The sequence below is a fragment of the Sturnus vulgaris genome, chromosome 20 (assembly GCF_052056855.1).
Source record: "Sturnus vulgaris isolate bStuVul1 chromosome 20, bStuVul1.hap1, whole genome shotgun sequence".
Classification (NCBI taxonomy): domain Eukaryota; kingdom Metazoa; phylum Chordata; class Aves; order Passeriformes; family Sturnidae; genus Sturnus; species Sturnus vulgaris.
The window spans coordinates 8,812,862-8,832,008 of NC_142262.1; the positions used below are offsets into that span (position 1 = coordinate 8,812,862).

General features: G+C 42.8%; 2 protein-coding genes across 3 annotated transcripts in view; one reads left to right on the forward strand and one right to left on the reverse strand.

Annotated features, from left to right (window-relative positions):
• The window catches only part of TBCD (tubulin folding cofactor D), a 115,002-nt gene extending 107,712 nt beyond the window's left edge, over positions 1-7,290 (forward strand). The window contains exons 36-40 of the mRNA XM_014885041.2: positions 676-765; positions 1,127-1,214; positions 2,996-3,105; positions 5,485-5,569; positions 6,944-7,290. Coding sequence (XP_014740527.2) covers positions 676-765; positions 1,127-1,214; positions 2,996-3,105; positions 5,485-5,569; positions 6,944-6,955 — 385 coding nt within the window. The 3' untranslated portion in view covers positions 6,956-7,290. The remainder of the gene's footprint in view (positions 1-675; positions 766-1,126; positions 1,215-2,995; positions 3,106-5,484; positions 5,570-6,943) is intronic.
• QTGAL (queuosine-tRNA galactosyltransferase) overlaps positions 3,911-19,147 on the reverse strand; it is a 106,213-nt gene continuing 90,976 nt past the window's right edge. For both annotated transcript variants that reach the window (XM_088176453.1, XM_014885043.2), the window contains 4 exons: positions 12,476-12,544; positions 11,235-11,309; positions 8,672-8,758; positions 3,911-5,854 (listed from right to left, as the gene is read on the reverse strand). In XM_088176453.1, the coding sequence (XP_088032579.1) occupies positions 8,678-8,758; positions 11,235-11,309; positions 12,476-12,544 (225 nt within the window). In that variant the 3' untranslated portion in view covers positions 3,911-5,854; positions 8,672-8,677. The remainder of the gene's footprint in view (positions 5,855-8,671; positions 8,759-11,234; positions 11,310-12,475; positions 12,545-19,147) is intronic.

The following is a 19,147-nucleotide window of genomic DNA, read 5'->3' on the forward strand; positions in this document are numbered from 1 at the left end:
TTTCCTTCTCTTTAATAGATCCTTGGAATAACTAACAGTACTTGTGTTTGTACGAGTGTCTGGGAAAGAGCTGTGAGAATCACGTTTCCCAGACTGTGTGGAAAAAGAAAAGAATTTGCTAAATATATTTAAAGATGGCTTCATGGGCTGTACACGTAATAGAACTGGGAGCCCTGTGTTTAATTACGTTGTCTGGAATCGCTGAAGGAATTTGGGCTGTGAAATGGTGGAGTAGTTAAGAACAACATTCATCTCCTTTTATGTAAAGTTTGGTTGGAGACCTTAGGGAATGACCATGATGATACACAGACTGAGTAACTGTTATTTGGCTATAGGATAATGTAATTCCTGACATAGTATTTCTGATCATTCCTCACTGTTTAAACACAAGCCATGGCAAGCCACTTACCCTGCATGGACTGAACCTGTTTGCCTAAAAGGAGTTCACTGCTCAGCACACAGATAATAGCAGTGTAAATAATTAACAATAATTTCTTCCCTCTCTTGTTAAAAAACAAAAGGCCAAACTCTCCTGAGCTAGGGGGGAAGCACAAACCACCCTGCAGTGTGTCTTGCCTTGCCTTGGAATGTTAGTTTGGCATCCTGACCCTCATGAAATGTCTTTGAAATTCTGCTGAGACCTACTGCTCATGTTTTTTCCTTTCCCATTTTCAGCCATCCCTTCCCAGTGAAGTTGTTCACCCTCTGTAAAGAAGAGATCAGAAGGTCCAAAGACATCCGGAAGCTTCGCTCCAGCATAGGAGTGTGAGTCAATGGAATCGATCTTTTCTCTAGCAAGTGAAGAATATTTACCTGCCACATGTAGCAGTTAGGTCTGGTTCATGTGGAATTGAAATAGAAAATACACACAGATACATGTGAGTGAAGATTGTGAGAGTTTCATAGTTCTGGATGGTTGATGTGAAACATATGATCTGAGAAAGTTGAATAAGTTTAAAAATTGTTATAGTCCTAAAGATGCTTAAAGGGAATCATTCACTTTTTCTTTGAAAGAGAGCACAGCTTCCCCTCCCTGCCTTTTTCCTGATGTCCACCTTCATCCTAGTCCTCAAAATGTGCTTGGACAGTTATAACACAAGATCTGTTTTTTTCTGATATTTTCTAGATTTTGTGGCCTGATTCAATTTCAAGGAGACATGAAAGAGAAAGTTTTGTTCCAGTTGTTTCTCCTCCTTTGCCATCCATTTCCTATAGTAAGTACTGAAGGCTGCACATTATCAACTCTATTCTTTGCAATACTTTACAAATGAAAAATAATTCAAAGTGTATTAAAGCAGCATTCTCTTTAGAAGGTATTAATGTATAGAACAGGCTTTATTTCTCAAGGATCTGCTCCCTGAGCCAGGCTACTGGCTGCCAGCCATGTGCCTGGCTGTGCCCTTCCACCTCCTGGCCTTACTGGTTAAACTGGGAGCAATGCAGGTGCCTCAGCCATTTGTTTCTGGGAAGACCTGTTCACCATTCAGTGCTGAAAGCTGCAACTAGTTAAGATTATTCTCAGTTCTGTGACATTTCTGAGAGTAGCAAGACTGGAGTAGGGCTGATTCAAGAAAAATAAACATTTTTTGTCAGGTGTGACAAAAGGCTGGTGCAGTACAGGAAGGTTTAGAAAACGTTTTACCTTTCTCCTATAACTAACAGGACACAAAAATCTGAGTATGTACAAGAGATCATATGTGTGATATTATTTTAGTCCTTTAAAATCTGCATTGATTTAGGAAGGCTTGGGGTTAGGTTTTTTTTCATTGCAGAAACCTGGGAGCCCTGACCCTGCAAAGTTTGGTACTTCAGGTTTCTATTCCATTTCCATGTTGTGTGTACTTCCTTCATGAGGAATCCTTTGCAGGAGGGACACAACGTAAGAAATGGAGAGAGATCATTTCAGTTCTGTGGTTTTTTACATCACAAATGTGTTTCATTTTTACAGATGGGTCAGTTTGATTTGGGTCCAGAAATAACCCTGTAATTCCTTTGGCAAAGCTGAGCCCTTTCCAGTTGGGCCAGTCTCACATATTTGAATTCCTTCCCTGTGAGGGACAGAGGTGTGGCCTTCCAAAAGGGAAATACTGCACTGAGTGTAGGAGCAGGAATTCCCTGAGGCGCTGACATGAAATTCCCTGAGGTGCAGACATGAGGAAATCCCTGTCAGAGGAGTGGACTCAGTGTCCCCTCACCATGGCAGCAGCCAGTGTGAGGGAGCAGCACCAGGAGTAGCCCTGGGCTCTTCCCTGGGGATCAGAGCACCCAAAGGAGCCATGAGGATGCTGAAGGGCCTTGAGGGGAAGCTGTGGGAGGATCAGCTGAGGGCACTTGGGGTGTTCAGCTGGAGGGGCCTGAGGGGAGACCTTGGTGCAGTAAAGAGGAGGAGCAGACACTAATCTCTGCTCTGTGGTGACCACAGACAGGACTGGGGAAATGGCCTGGAGCTGTGCCAGGGGAGGTTTGGGTTGGATAACAGGAAAAGTTCTTCACCCAGAGGGTGCTGGCACTGCCCAGGCTCCCCAGGGAATGGGCACAGGCTGAGCCTGCCAGGGATGCACTGGCTGTGACTGCTGGGGATGGTCCTGGGCTGGGTGATCCCTGGGGGTCCCTTGCAGCTCAGTAGCCTCTGCCTGTGGTTCTGCCTGTGGCTCTGGCTGTGGTGCTGTGGCTCTGGCTGTGGTTCTGGCTGTGGCTCTGGCTCTGGCTGTGGTGCTGTGGCTCTGGCTGTGGTTCTGGCTGTGGCTCTGGCTGTGGTGCTGTGGCTCTGGCTGTGGTTCTGGCTGTGGTGCTGTGGCTCTGGCTGTGGCTCTGGCTGTGGTGCTGTGGCTCTGGCTGTGGCTCTGGCTGTGGCTCTGGCTGTGGTTCTGTGGTTCTGGCTGTGGTTCTGTGGCTCTGGCTGTGGTTCTGGCTGTGGTTCTGTGGTTCTGGCTGTGGCTCTGGCTGTGATTCTGGCTGTGGTTCTGTGGCTCTGCTGACTCTGCCCCTCCCACAGGTCCGGAAGACCACGGCCAGCCAGGTGTACGAGATGCTGCTCACCTACAGCGACGTGGGGGACCCGGCCATCGTGGAGCAGGCCATGGCCATCCTCAGTGACACCAACTGGTGAGTGCAGGGCCAGAACAGCCCCTGGGCCCTGGAGTTAACAACGTTCAGTGCTTGGAGAGCTGGGGGGAGGAAGTGTAAGAAGTGATAGCCTAGGTTCAGCTCTTTATTGCTTCCAGCCAGGAAAGCACTGCTGCAAGGAATTCCTCTGCTCTAAAGAACTCTCCAGGATACTGGCCCACTGGCAGGAGGGGGATGTATAAAATCACCATTAGATAAAGTAAAATACCCATATTTTTCTAACAACATAAAAAGGGAGGAAATCTTGGAAGTTTTCCATGAACCAGAGACTGGGCTGTGCAAACAGTCAAACTTCAACTGTACAGACAGTTTCTTGGCATTTATGAGCACTGGCAGGATTTGGGGAAAGGAAGGATCTCTGCAAGCTGGAAAACAACAGAATTAGCAGAACAGCTCAAATCTCCCATGAAATGTAATTACTCAACATGCTACAAGCGTTGTATTCAAGCAAAGATTTGGAATTGGAGCATTTTAGATGTTTCCCAGGCATAGGATGGCATGAATTAAACAACCACAGAATGCAATTCATTTTTTAACCTACTCTTACCTGTACTGTTACCTTCTTCCAGGGGCAGGGGGAGAGGGTCCTGTTCTGCATGAGACGATCCAGTGACTTTTAGAGCAAAGGAAACATTCCATGAGCACCTCTGCAGTGACAGGAGCAGGGAACCAGCATTTTGGCACTGGATTTTCCCCTTTTTGCAATTTCTAGCATTGGGCATTGTCATCACCTGGGCAGGTTGATAAAAGGCTGCATGCCTGGGAGATGTGAGAAAACACAGAATTTTAAGTTAATAATTAGTTTATTAGTTTTGCTGCCTTGTAAACATTTTTCCTTGTCACAGACCAGGGCCATGGGGCTGCTGCCGCAAACAGCAGTCACAGAGAACAGGCAAATATAGAAAAATATATAATTTATTTAGTCATTACATTAAATGTTTTTTTGTCTTCATTGACATTTCATGGAACTAAATTCATCCCAGACAAGCTCAAAGAACAAATACACCTTAAGGTACAGAGTTGCAGACTGCATGTTACACTGCTTGACTTTTATGGCGTTTCCAGTTTATTTCTGTGCTTGACCTTAAAGAACTTTGTATTTTTGAAAAGAAAGCTGAGTTTATCATTAGGAGGGGTGGCTGCTGCTCTTTTCCTGAATTTTCCGGTGCAAAATTAGAATAAGAGTCTCAGGTTTGAAGGAGTTCTGTGGTTACAATTCCTTGTTGAACTGCACGAGGAAGTTTAGGATTGGGTTGGGTGTGACTCAGAGCTCCATTAGGAACCTGCATTTAAGAGCAGCTTGCTCAGGAATTGCTTGAGGAATTTGTTAGCTGACACTGCAGCAGGATGAGCTGAGTGCTGTCACCAAGGGATGGTTCCAGGTTCCAGCACCACAGTGGTACAGGAAAAGCAGTTCAGCTCTGCTCATAAACTACTGGGTTCTTAAATCAAAGCAAAACACTTCCCCAGAAAAACGCTCCAGAAAAATGAATATTCTGTTTTCACCCTGTCATTTTTAGGGTGTGCCTGGCTTATTGTGGCTTGGAGCAAGCCCTGAGTACCCTGCTGCACTGTGGCCATTGCTCAGCATGAAAGACAAAGAGCTCGTTTACTCAAAACTTCATTGTTTTATCTTGGTAGATTTGAGCTGTTCACAGAAAAAGAGATTTCAAGTTGTTGCTGAGTGTCACAGTGAGCTGCTTGTTTTCCTCAAGCTCTCCCAGTGCTAAAATAATCAGTTTAAATTCTGGATTACCCTAAGTATTAGCAGCAGGAAGCCAAATGAGAATTTGAAGGAATATGGTAATTACTGCAATACACATATTTTCCTTGTTGGGACTCCAGAGACTTTATCATACAATTGTGTCATGTAGAGTTCAAGCAAATTGCTCTATAAATAATAAATTTTGTTTAGCCATAGGAAGGTTTCCAGTAGTAAATAAGGCAAATTGTCCAAGGTGTGGAAAAAAAAGATTGAAGTTATTTCTAACTCACCCTTTACTTGCTTTTTCTCTATGGAGGGGATGGGAGAATCTTCTCCAAATCCAGTAATTTTGGAGACTAAATTAAACGAACTTCTAATCAAATAAATGGGGGTTTTAAATATAAAACTCTATAAAAGAATAGTCTTGGACATTTTATTATCCACTGTGGCAGCTCTGGTGTGTAGTTGTGGTTTATCTGACTTAGGGTGGTACAAAAATGGTCCATTAGTCTTCAGATGTGACACAACAGAAACTCCTACAATTTGAAATGTGCATGAAAGGACACACCCACTGTGATGCAGGGGGCCATGGATCACTTAGGGACGTGTATGGATGTGTCTGAATTCACTGGAAACAACTTCTGCTCTCGCAGGGAAGCAGAGCTGCCCGTGGTGAGGGAGAGACGCAACTGCCTCTGTGACCTCATGAAAGTGCCCAGACCCCAGCTGGTGGCCAAGGTGAGGTGGGAATGTGCCCCACGGGTGCTTGGTTCATGGAGGTGTCCCTGAGGATGTTCCCAGCCAGCTGCAGAACATGTGGGATGGCTGGAGCTGCTGCCTGGGGCTCTTGCAGCCTCATTCCAGAGAGCATTCCAGGCTGGCAGCGCCACATTCCAGCCACAGATGTGCAGCCCCTGCTCCTCTGCCCTTCCTGGGGAAAGGGAAAAGACAGGAACTTCTCCATTTCAACAGCAGGATGATGACAGGAGGTGGTGTGCAAACCACAGGACTGCAGCACTGCCCCTGTGGATGAATAGCAGACAAAACCATAAAGTAGATATATTTATATGTATATATAATGTATATTTTTTAGATAGTTTGGACATGCCCACCCAGCTCAGTATTTCAGAAGTACAGAACTTTCTGCTTTGGTAGGGGTTCTAGAAGAGGTTTTTAGTATTTTAAAGAATATGTGTTGCTGTGTATATATAAATATTTATCTTTCTTTAAAGACTCATACTTAAGACACTGTGAATACCCTTCAAAGACCTCCTGCTGCCTTCATAGCAGTTTCTTCACTCATTTTTCAATTTTCACCATCTGCTTTTAGTACAATTTTAAGAAACCTCGGCTAACATTTCTTAATTCTGGAAAACAAGAGTCTGAACCTCCTGCCCAGGCAAGGACTTGGTTTTAGAATAAAAACAGACCTGAGTGTTGCTTTTAAAGGTTTTCTAATCAAGTAATAGAAAGATTATGCTTAAAATAAGAGCTCTTACAAAGTGAACTCTCTGATCTCAAAAAACTCCTTATTTTAATCCTTAGTTATTGAAGGTTGAGATAAGACTGATCCTTTAGGAGAAAACTGTTTCTAGGATAAACAAAATAAAGAGAAATATCCAAGTGCACATGCAGGTATCTCTGATGGAGCTGGTACAGGTGGGATCTGGATGTTTGGTGCTCAGTTTGGAACTTCACCTCCTGCTCCCCTGAACAAACAGTGAGTGTAAATCTGAGCACAGAGCTGAGCCTGCAGCTCAGGGTGCCACTGAAGGGGAGGGGCTGTCCCAGCTGTCCCCATGTCCCCAGTGCTGCTCCCAGCAGTGCCCAGCATTCAGCTTGGCACAAGTGGGAGATGCCAGAGAGGAGAGCAAGCATGGCAGGATAAAAAGGTGAATGAAGTTGGCTTGAGCTGAAATCAACACTTTGTACTCCTTTAAATTTTGTACAAAGGAAACTTGCAGGGTAGTTCAAATCTTGGTGTTAAAAGGACTAAATATTACAGCTTTGTATTTTCTTTTCTGCTCAGGTCAGTTAATTACATGGCTGGGACAGTGCCAGGGCAGTGATGCCTGCTCCATCTGACCTGTCCTTTTCCTTTCTGTCTGGCAGAGTTCAGCATGAGGAGGAGCAGGCCCTGGCTGCTGGGCTGTCCTGGAGCTCGTGGGTCCTGTGCTGCCAGGATGGGAGGAGGCTGAGCTGTGGCAGCCCCACGTGCTGGATCTCAGCAGAGCTGAGGACTGCACTGCTGCACAGGAGAGGCAGAGCCTGTCTGAAATCACAGATGTGCCACAGGAAGACAACCAAAATTCCTTGTTTTCAGTTTTTAATGTTGCTGTCTGGCAGGTTCTTGTCGTGCTCTGTCACACTGACCTGTCTGCTGTCAGTGGTTTGTACTTCCCTGGCTGAACAGAGCCTGTGCTTGTACACACACCAAGAAATAAACCTGACCTGCTGCACTGGGCTCTTCAAGATTTATTTTTCAGAGGTGAGAATGGCAACACTCAGTGATACTGAAATCATCCTGAGCATCAAGTGTCCCCATGGACAAGTCTGTCATTCCTGTGTTATAGTCAAACAAAAAACCCCAGGTTTCACTTCAACTGCTGTCAAAGCCTCTCATAACAACTCTTTATGTAACTAATTCAGACAAATTGGTTTTGTGGTAAACTCAGTTTTGAAGAAGATGAGTCAGTTCTTCAAGCAGCTGCCAGGAATCCAGCTCATTTCTTACCCCCTACAAAATGAAATAGCTCCAAAATTGATCTTTAGTGAGATCAATGCAATGGGGAGGCCAAATCATATTGTAATTACATTGTTATTTTATGGCTGTAATTAAATCCCACTATCCCAAGACTTGAACAGTGGCTATGTGTGTATATAGTCACAGCTCTACAAATTTGAAAGGAAGGAAAAATTCAGGCAGAGAAACTAAAACCAATCCAGTTTCTCTGTGAAGTAAATGCTGCAAACTGCAGGTGTTCACTTCCAATGCTCCAACCTGGCTGGCTCAGATTCTGTTTGGTTTTGAAGAAAGTAACTAAAATGAGATTATTCAATACTTTTAAGGATTCTTGCAAGCTGGACTGGCAGCTGGAATTAGTGGAGCTCAGGGCTCTTCACTGTTGATCCAGTATTTCTGAACTCCCACTGAGCAGAGTTGATATTGGCAGGAGCTGCACACACCCCAGGAGGAAATGCTCCTTCACCCACAGCCCCTGTGCTGCTACACTGCCACTCAAAGGGAGCTTTCTAGAACATTCTTGAGAGATTTGGGGTTGTAAAGTTACACCCTGATGCAAATACAGCACAAGCTGTGCTGGCACAGCCTGAGTATTCCAGCAGGGCAAGGTGCAGTGGAAAGGGTGAGGAGCTGCACGAGGGCTCACCTGGGTGCCAGGTGCTGCCACAGACACAGCCCCAAAGCTGAGGATGCTCCCAAAAACCAACCCTGGCCCTCTGCAGAGCCCTGGGAAACACCAGCAGCTCTCTGAGGGCTCCAAGCAGGGTGTGACACAAAACTCTCTGCACTTGCAGTGCTCCAGGCTTTGCCTGAGGCTTCCCTGTGCCAACACTGCTCTGGTAACCCAGTGGCCTGTGCTTGGTGGGTGTTTAAATCAGAAGCACAATTTAAAAGTCAAACTGAGTGATGTGCAACAGTGGAACTGAGCACACAGCATTACCCTGGTGTAACCATGACCTCCCTTACAGAGGGGTTACTCAGCCCAAAGATTAAATCAACAAAGCACAAATGATTGAAAAGTTCTAAACCCCTGAAGAATTTGGTCTTCCTGCACCCAGCTACACAGAGAGCAGCACTCTTCAGTAGCACTGCCTCACCTTGGTTTAGTTAAAGTGATAATAATCCATCCCTTCCTTCAGGTTCAGCGTGCTCAGGTTTGTTTCAAAGGCTCCACCTGTCAAGTCCTGCCAGGGAAGAACAACAAAATGAGATCAAACTAATTTCAGGATATAACAGATTTGGGTTACTGATTCTTTAGGCCACAGAGAAAGTCCCATCGGCAGAACTCAACAAATAAACAAAGGCTCAGGAACATTTTTACTCAAAAATTCAGGATATGTTGGAAAGTTAGTGTTCAAATAAGTGTGGGGGATATCAGAGAACTCCTCAGCTCTGGTCCTCAGCTCTTGTGCTTGCTAACTCAGACATTGGCAGAAAATGGACCAAGGGAGTGACTTGGACAAAAGAAGTGGTTTGGGTGGATTTTGGGCACTGATAAGGTTGTCTGATAAAACAAGCCCTTCACCAAGCAGATGGAGTACTGTGCAGAGTTAAAGGTGTTTCCTTTTGAGCCCCTGTCAAGTTACCAGGAGAGGAACTGGGGGCATTTGGTCCATGAGCAACCTCAGTGATGTCATTAAATAAACAGGGCAACTTCAGCATTCCTGAGCACTGGGGTCTTCCTGGAATCTTTAATTACTAATCCTAAGGAATGTCACAAAAAAAAACCCCAACCAAAATTAACACTGACAGCACCACAGGTGGGGGATAAAGTAGTTGTTCGTGTTTGTGTGGTTGGCCCAGAACAGCAGGAGTGAAGTTTTAACTGTGAATGTTTAGGATGGGAAGTTACAGAAATGAAGTCCCAGTGAAATTGGAATTGAAGGCGTTGGAGAAAAGAACCTGCTTAATAGAGGGGTTAAAAAAACCATAAGAGACCAGATGCTAAATTAAGTGGGAGAGTTAAAGACAAATCTTTCATTCCGGGAGCACAGGAAAAACCAGGCAGGGCTGTACAATAAGAGATCTAACCCCAAATTTTCTGAAAACTTCATACAATCAAACTAGTTTAATTACTGTGACAGAAAAATACAAATCCCTTTCATTTCCAGCCATTGGAATCCAAGCCAAGCCAGGGCACAATGCAGCATTTCTAAGCATTTTGCTTCTACCTCCAAGCGAGAGCAAACAGGGAGCACAAACCCTTGGGTGAAGTGGCCCTGCAGGGCCAGGCTGCTCTGAGCTGCTAAAGCCACACTTCCATTCTCTTCAGCAAAAACTCACACACAGAGCAGAATTCCAGCTCCAGCTGTCTGTGAAGCCATTATAAAATGCAAACTGAGCAAAGATCAGAGGATGCCTGCTTCTTGCAGAAGGATTTGCTCTGGTACCAAAGCTATGTCAGTGCTCACAAGGGAGGAACTGCCTGAAAAAATAAATGAGCCAAAGCTGCTCCAAAGTACATGGCCAACAGAGTCACTTCTTGTAAACAACCCACTTAATAAACACACCTAATCTCCAAAATCACCCTCTTAGAGCTGCACAGAAACATGCAGGTTTTGTCTGTATCAAAAGGAAGAATAATCCCCTACCATGAACAGCAAAATAAAAGCCAATAAAGCCCCTAAAAGCACACTTCCTTCTTCAGAAAATGGTGATGAACTTAGGCTGGTAAAGAATAAGCAAGCAGAAAATGCTCAGTGGCCATGAGGGGAAAAATAGACTGAAATCCCAACTGAAGTCAGAGACCAGAGTTTGCAGACAAGATGTTGTATAATAGTCTCATTGTAAGGGCTTCACAGATTAAATGTGCTTTAGAACAGGTTGCACAGATGTTTTGTCTGGGGACTTCCACCCACTGTTATATGCAGTATGAAAAATTAAATTAGTTGTAATAGTACTTGCTGATCCAAGAGTTTATCAACCAACAGTACACACTAATGCCCTGAGGCACTCTCAGTCTGGCTTTACAGCCCAGAGTTATGAGCTCAGAGCTGATCATGAAGTTGGGAGTGCCAAGTTAAAAGCAGACTGTACCAGAGGAGATTCAGCTGATCCATCTCTGGAGAGATCCAGCACAGTGTTAGAATGTCAGTGTTGTGTGGAGCTGCAGGCTTTAGTTGCTGTCAGAGGGGTTTTTATTTGTGTTCACCACTGCAATCTAGTTGCTGTTTTAAAGCTGCTGTGTTATAACAACAGAAGAACTGCTGGTTATCATCTTCTAATTATATTACCAGGGCAATTAAACCAGTTGAAATAAGTTGCCACAGTCAGATACAGAAGATGCTTCAGAACTGGCAGGGCCAAACAAAACGGCTTTTAAGGTCTGATGTAAAAACAAAGCCTTTGCCATACATGTGCTGCAAAATACTTGGCCCAAAGGAGGCTGAGTGCATGTGCTCATTGGGGTGTATTTGGTATTGGGCAAGGAAGTACAACAGATCCAGCTCCTTCACAGAAGCTGTCACTTTTCTTATTCTTAATTTTACCCAATACTGCTGATTTAAATCCCAAAATACCCTGCACAATCAATTTGATTAAAAAAAAGCCATTCAACTGTACAGGAAAAGCTTCTGGGGAAAGGCACTTACATGAAATAGAAACTCATTTTACTAAGGAGCAAATGCTGCTCCTGCAGATGGAGCCAAAGGTGGAACTCACCAGCTTCACACAGATCACAAAGGGCGGAGTCGCGTCCCTGAAGTGACACACAGGAATTTTTGGTTTTGGTCTCTCCTGCAGGGAGAAGGGGAGAAGTACAGAAGCACTCAGATTATTTGCTAGCTTGGTTTCACAGTTGCTAAACTCTAAAAGGGGAAAAAAATATGTTGAGCCATGATGCTAAAGAGACCTTGCTCATTCTCTGCCCGTTGTTTCTGTGCCTGTCACATTTCAGTGAATTGTGTGAAGTTACCCTAAATCTGAATTTGGAGCTCTCTGCTCCACTGCTTCCTCCTCACCTCCAAGTTCTGCTTCCAGCCCTTTCCCACACAATTCCCTCTTTGATCTGATGGCAAGCTTCAATAGCCTGTCCATAACAAACTATGTTCCTTCTCTTTTTTTGGTTAATTTTTTGCCGTTTTAGTGAGCTGCATCAGTTCCTGTGCCCTCAGACAGCATCAGAGCAGGCACAAGAGCAGGGACAGAGGAGGATCCTCCCCTCCTGCTGGGAGCTGTTAAAGGGCTTACACTCAACTGGGACTTCACCACGGATCCAAGCTGCAGGATTTTCTAAGGATTCAGAACAGTTGCAGTACAATCTTCTTTTACAACTGATCTGAGAAAATGGGTTTGTTTTAGGATCTGTGTCAATCATACTGACAGTATGACTGAACAGCTAGGCAGTGAGTCCTCAGTATTCCAGGCTGAAATGCTGAGTCCCAGCTGCTTTCATGCAGCTCAAAGCACTCAGTGTTTTCCCGGTGTAGAACTGTACAGCCACTCCAGGCTGTACCTGAGGAGGGGCCCTCCTGTCCCTCCTTCCCTCGGTCCCACTCCCATCAGATACAAGGATCTGGCAAACTCAAGGTAATCTGATTCACACAATAACTTGCTAGAAGACTTTTAATTTTGAGGGTTCCTTCCCATTATCCAGCATGAACTAAATTCTACTCCCATTTAGAAGACAAACCTGTAAGTGAAGACTGTTTTACCCCATCAACAGAATCCTTTCAGAATAAGTATTTTTGTCTTTCTAAACTGACTTCACTGAGTGTGAGGCTGACAGTCCTGGCTCCAGTTTGCATTCCAGTGTCCATTCCCAGCCCTCCCATCTTCTGTCACAGCCTCTTTACCAAAATGAGCTGCTACACAACATACAAGATCAGTGACAAATTCCTTCATCACATTCCCCAGGACACTTCTAGATCACAATAAAGAATGCAAGAGTGGTTATAACTCACCTCAGATTCCTCATAAGTGTAGAATCCTTTTCTTATTTTCTTTTCATCGACATCACAAAATGCAATTACCTGGAAAACAGAAGCAGAATATGGCTATGGACTTGAATTCTTCAACTGAAAAGTTCAGCAGATCTGATGTTTAAAGACAAATAATTACTGCTTTGCTTTGCTTATTCTTACTAGAGTTATGAAAGCATTATTTGCAGCCCTAGGTGCCAGATATTTCAGATGGGTTTTTATTTGCATTCCTCATAAATATGCAGGCAGAATAAATGCCTGCCATCTAAAATACACAGTGGCCTTATTTTTGAGCCACTAGGTTGCCAGGAACATTTTGGAAGACGTTTTAAAATAAACATGGCTATGTTTTCCTCTGACTTCCATTGGATCTATTAATATTATCTACATGGAGCTCTTATGCTGAAGCAGAACAGTTGAGATAGTTAAGGTTATACAGAAATCAATTATTCTGGTGAAAGCTGGATAGCAGCTTTCATATCTTTTTAATTGCTCCATTAAAAATTGATTAACAACACTTACTGCTGAGAAAATCTGAAAAGCCAAACAGCTGTTTATTAATTTATTAAGTTAGAGAAGGCTGAAAAGGCTGGCTGGCTCTCCGTGTCTAAAATCTCTCTCACACATTTTCTTCCTGTGATTAAGATGGTTTTCTTTTACCTAAAGTGACCTCATTCTATTTGTGCAGAGGGAAACACTGTTTTTCTAATACCATAATATCACTTCCTTCATTAAACAGCAATGTCAAGAGAATGCAAACAAAAGTATCAAGGGACTGCAAATAAACCCCAGTGTCCACAGCAATGAGGGAAATGAGCTGATAAACTGGAGAGGGGGGCAGGGACAGTCCTTGGAACCCCTTAGAGGGACACACTGAGACCTGGAGGAGAGGAAAACAGGCACCAAAGGAGGAGCAGAATGTTAAGGAAATGTGGAATTTCCACAGTGGGGCTGTGTGAGTGAGGAATCATCCTGGGCACATCCAGAATTTGCTCTGGGTGATCCTGATGCAGGGATTGCATTAAGGACATTCCCCCTGTGTAAGTATTGGAATGGAAATAGAAAGGAAGGAGGGAATTCAGGAAGGTCCTGGACATTGTACAAGGTGTTTGTGGCTGGTGCAGCTGGGTTAATCAGATTAACACACACAAGCAGCTCCTGCACACATTAATGCACTTTACACCCTATTTCCATGCCCACTGCAATGCTTTGTTGTAGCTGGAAAATCAGATGGTGTGGATGTATATAAATATGTGTGTGTGTATGAAGGGAACCAGTAGAAGTCACTGTGGGAAGAGAAGTTCCCTGGCTGTTTTTATTCTGTGCTAGCCACCTTTAAAATTCTCCAATATTCAGCAAATCTCAGTTCTATCACTTGTGATTTACTGTCCTGGAAGCTGTGATCATAATAAATATTTAGCAGGACATGCCTTCAATGTCAACCCAACAGAGTTCTAGGAACAAATGCAGTCCAATATGCTGACTTACCTTCCAGTGAATGAAGTTATTTTTGGAGCTGCTTATGCTCTTATAGATAATAAAAACCAAAATAAACCACCGAAACTTATGACACAAGGTAAAATGAAATTCTATTTACACTTCTCTGTCAGTAACTGAGAATTCAGCTGCAAGATCTGTGCTGGCAAGTCTCACTGTTCACCCTCAGTGTTTTATAACCCAGTTAACAGAAACCCCTGACTGGTGCCTGGACCTCTCAGCATGAATCAATCTCTCCCTAATAACCAAGCTCAACTTGTGTCAGTTTAAAACCATTTATTCTTGTCCTGTCACTACATCCCCTTGTAAACAGTCTCTCTCCAAAGACACTTCTTGTATCATTAAATTGCCATTAATTCTAATCCTCCCTCTCAACCTGGGCCATCACCCAAATTTCTGGGTGTAGAAAACTCTGCCCTTTTCCACAATGACTCCCCAGCCCCCAGAACACCTCCACACAAAACCCCTCTGTGGAAAAAATAACACAGGTGAGTTTGTGACAAATTTCCCTTGGAAGATGGAAAGAGCTCAAACCCTTTTTTGTTATCACTGAGGTATTTCCCTGTGTAATTCTCAATGGATTCAGGCAGCTCAGATCTGGTATTTACAGTAGTATAAAACAGGTCAGACTTGAATGGGCAATTTTTCTGCAGGCTGCACACCATGTGGGTGGCCAAAATGTAAGTCAACGATTTTTCTGACACACACTATTTATTTTCCAATTAAAGCAAAGCTATGTTTGGAGTCTAAATACAGGACTTAGGAATAGTTGTTTATCCTATAAGGAGAAGTCAGGGCATCAGGCTTATGGGAGTTATTTACTTTATACACTATCAGGATAAACCCAGAGACACCTATTTATTTTCCTGCATTAATGGGCTTCTTTCTTGTAGCTTTTATGAAGAACATCTATCCACACATGAACTCCTGCCTCCCTGTGAGAAACCATGAATTATAAAGCCATAAAGGAGTTTCAATTTGCTTTCCCCCCCCCCCCCCCCCCCCTTTTAGCAAAATTACTCTTTGGCAATACCTCTAACAGTATGACACCACTGAGTCCTCAGATCACATTTCAGTCTTACTAAAATACATTAATTATTACATGCTTTTGTTCTGAACATCACTTGTATAAAAATCTGTACAATTACAAAATCTCCAAAGGAAAGAACACTGCTAATTCTCTCAGCTCAAAACTGGAGGAGACAGCTGGGTATCTGCTAGAGGCAAGCTATGGAACTACTGTAAGTCATTTTTATAAATATAGATTGCAACTTCCATTAACAGTGGTGTAAGGGGAAAAGGAGAAATTGCCTTTTCCCTCGTAAGAGAAAGTTTACATAGCTCAAAAGATAAGAGATTTACTCAGAAACAACCTCTGCTGGGGAAGACACGTTTGAGGGAGATAAAAGCCCTTCTCTGGCTGGCTCTTCCTAATAAACACAGGGGCTCTGCAGAGCCAGGCTGGGGCTATCAGACCTCCCTGGGGAAAAGGAGATTAATGGGCAGCAAATCCTCCTCCAGGCACAACCTGGGAAGTCACTGAAGGACCAGGAATGACAGAAGAGTGCCTTGGGGTGCAGTTGGGAGTACCTGCCTGTTTGAGCTCTGCTGTGATTACACAACAATTCACTGTTTGTTTCCTGTGTGACTGGTGGCTACTGCAGAGAATGTTTCCTCACACTTCCCATTCCACTCAGATTTCATAATGGAAAAACTGAATGATTTCATAATGGAAAAACTGAATGATTTCATCAGCTTAATGATGTCCTTTTATGGTGAATGATCTTCATAGGATTTTATTTCCCCATCTTATTTTCACCTGTGGTTTGGTTTGGGTCTGTGTAATCAGCACATTCTCAAGGTCTGTTTGAGCTGGAAGGGCACGAGAGGAAAGTTTCACATGGGAGAGTGAATAACTGAGTAGGACCCGATAGAAAACTGGAAAACCCTTTCAATAAATGGTCATCTGCACACTGTGACTTTTCCCTCCTCATAACATCAGCTGATCTCCTCAGAGTCACCTTCAAAGAGACAACCTGCAAACCCAACAAAATCCTACTGAGCAGATCTTCCCTGCTGCATTCCCTCCACATCTCATGCAATCTCCCATCTGTTTTAAACTTCTAGTGAACCCTGTTAATTCTTCTATTTATAATTCTTTCATTGAAGCTTGTAGAAAGCCCTGGGAGCATGTTAATATACATCTCTGCAAAAGCAAAATCAATTTTGGCCATTCATGTCAAAACAAAGTAACTGAAAGCATTACAATGCAAGTTTAAAGAGATACAGCTAAAGGCAAACAGGACAAGAGACACACGGAGGCACAAACAGCTTCTGCCATGACAAGGAACCAGCGAGCACCAGTCATAATCTGAGTGATTTTCTGGATCAGGACCTGCTTTTATTTCACCTCTTTAGCACTACAGCCAGGACAGAAGCTGTGCATATCTTCAAGTGCCAAGAATGCTTTTCATTATTCTATTTAGATACCATTCCACTAAAAATAGCAGCAGCTTCCCCCTCTTGCACACATCCACAACAAAGTCACTGGAGAATTTTAACACCAGAACCCAACATGCAAAATAAGCTGCTAAACATTGGACATAAAATATTTCCCTTATTATGTACAACATACACCTGCCTTCATAGGTGTGGGACTCATCCCTACAGAGGAAATCTGAGTGATGCCAGGTTTTGGGTGTGCACTGCTCTGTGCTGACAAAACAGAGCTTGCAAAAAACCACATGGAAAGAGCAGGGAGATTTCCTGCCAAGAAGTAGTCACTACAGTCCAAAATGAAGCCTTGATTTAACACATGTCATTTTAGGGGGTTTTACACCTGGATTTAACTGAAACTTTCAAATTTCATCCCTCTCCTTGTTCTGGAGGCTAACTTGCTTTCACATTGCCATTCCACTGTTAAGGTGGATGCAATATTCTCCCCTATATTCATGTTTCTTTGCTTTCCATGTCCCTACTCTGGACTCTGATAACATTTAGAATGGTTAAAATGCTACAAAACTTGAACATTCCTTGGCTGTGAGAGTGAGCTGAAGGACCAGAGCTGCAACACAAGGTTTGGTGATGCTGCTCTTGGAAAAAGGCAAAGGGAAACCAAAGGATGACTTTGGAAACGGAAAAAAAGCCTTCAAAATACTTTTTTCTGTTTGCCACCATCAGACAGGGCTGTCACAGAGGAATGGCATGGCCTGGCTGTGCACAAGCACTGTTTCCAGCACTAATGAGCTGATGCTTCTTTGGTCCTTCCCCTGCTTTTCCATGAGCCACTGGAACGCTATTTGCAGCCATCGGAAATGACACAAAATGGAAATGCTTAAGTTCTCCTTTTAGCTCGAGTTTGATGGAGAATAAAAGAGCAGACAAGACAGCTCAGAAACCCTCCAGGCACATGGAGCATCCCAAAAACATTTGGTTTCCATCTTCAGCTGCAAATTATAGACACAACGGATGTGTTTTAAACAAAAAAAGGTCTGTTTGACTTCATTCTTGCAGAAATGCTAATAGTGAACCACTGTCAGCAGTGTGAATCAAGAAGGGGACAGCCAGGAAGCAGAATTTCCCTAAGAATACTGAGATCATGGTAATTAATTCATAAAAAACCCCTACTAGTGGAATAATTTTTTCGTGTGTTGCTGTTTAGCAAAAATACTGAGCCTTGGATTTTTGCCTGGCTCCTTTGGAGACAAAGCATCATTTTAATATTCACCATACAGATGGCTGAGGGAAGAGGCAGAATTGCTGAGGTGTCCTTTTCTTTTTTAACATAACCATAATTCACATTCACACTGTTTTCCAAACAAACTAAAGTAATAATTTGTTAGTGAGTATGAACATGGACAGACTGCTGCTTCCTGGAATTGCCTGGATTTTGTTTTCTAAGAAACAATGCTCTTTGGCACAGGCAGAGCTGGGCTTTTCAAACATCCCACAAAGACCCTGTCAGCATAAAAAATGCAATTGCTTTGTTTACCAGGTTCTAAAAATACTAGAAATATTCCTTTTTTTTTGAAAAAGATGTTTTCTTACACTCCCTAAGCCAAGACAGTTCAATTTATTTAATTATCTTCTTGAAGATTTAGTTGAGTCCAGGTTTGTTACAAAATTACAAAATACAAATTGTATGTGGTAGGGTTCTTTTTAGGGAAGGGTTATTATTTATCCTAGGAGTAAGTGTCCCAAATTTTCTACAGGTACTTGGTGCCAATTGAGAAAATATCCCTGGAGTGACTCCACAGTCCAGCCAAAGTCAGTCAGGACATCTGATGAAATTCTGCATCTCAATAAAAGTATGCAGTCAAACAGAGCATAGGTGAAATTTTCAGGAACCTAAACTGACTTTAAGTATAAAACCAATTAAAATTAAGTTTGGACAGCTATACTCTGTCTAAACTTAGTTTTAGTTGGTTTTACACTTTAATAGATTTTTATATATCTAAATAAAATATAATTGTCATTATGGTTATATATAATACAAAAATGAAATCATATATAGACTATAATTGTCATAATAAATTAATAAAGTATGCATATATTTAGTTAAATCTTAGTTAAATTATACAGCTGATTTTGGGAATGTTACCTGCATTTCAAGGGTATTGGACCTTTTAAGATCACACTGTTTTACACAACTGGACCTTCAAGAGGAGAAAATGGAAATTCTATAGAGGTAATACATCATCTTTTGCCCTAAGGGGCTTTTGGAATTGTGTTTTCAAGGCGTCTAATTTACATAATTGATGAACTCATTTCTCAGGGTCTCCATTTATTTACAAGACAACCTGAGATTCCACTTGTAGATTCAAACTGATACGAAATCTCTGGTGTTCTCATAATTAACAGAATATATGAAAGCTTAAATCTTGTTAAGTTGGTTGTAAAGAGCGAGACAGGAAAAGAATTTTATTTTTTTCAGGACTGGAAAGGATGAAGCAACAACTATTTACAACCTTTGTTCATGTGGGATTTTAGAGTCTTTGGCAAGAGTTGCAGATTAGTCACAAAATACCTGAAGGATTTTTGAGGAAAAGTAGAATATGGAGTTTCTCTACTGGCCTTTTACTGTTATTTGGAATAAAATGAAAATTGACATGAATTACCCACTGCAAATGACATTAATTTATTTTCTGAAACTCCAGC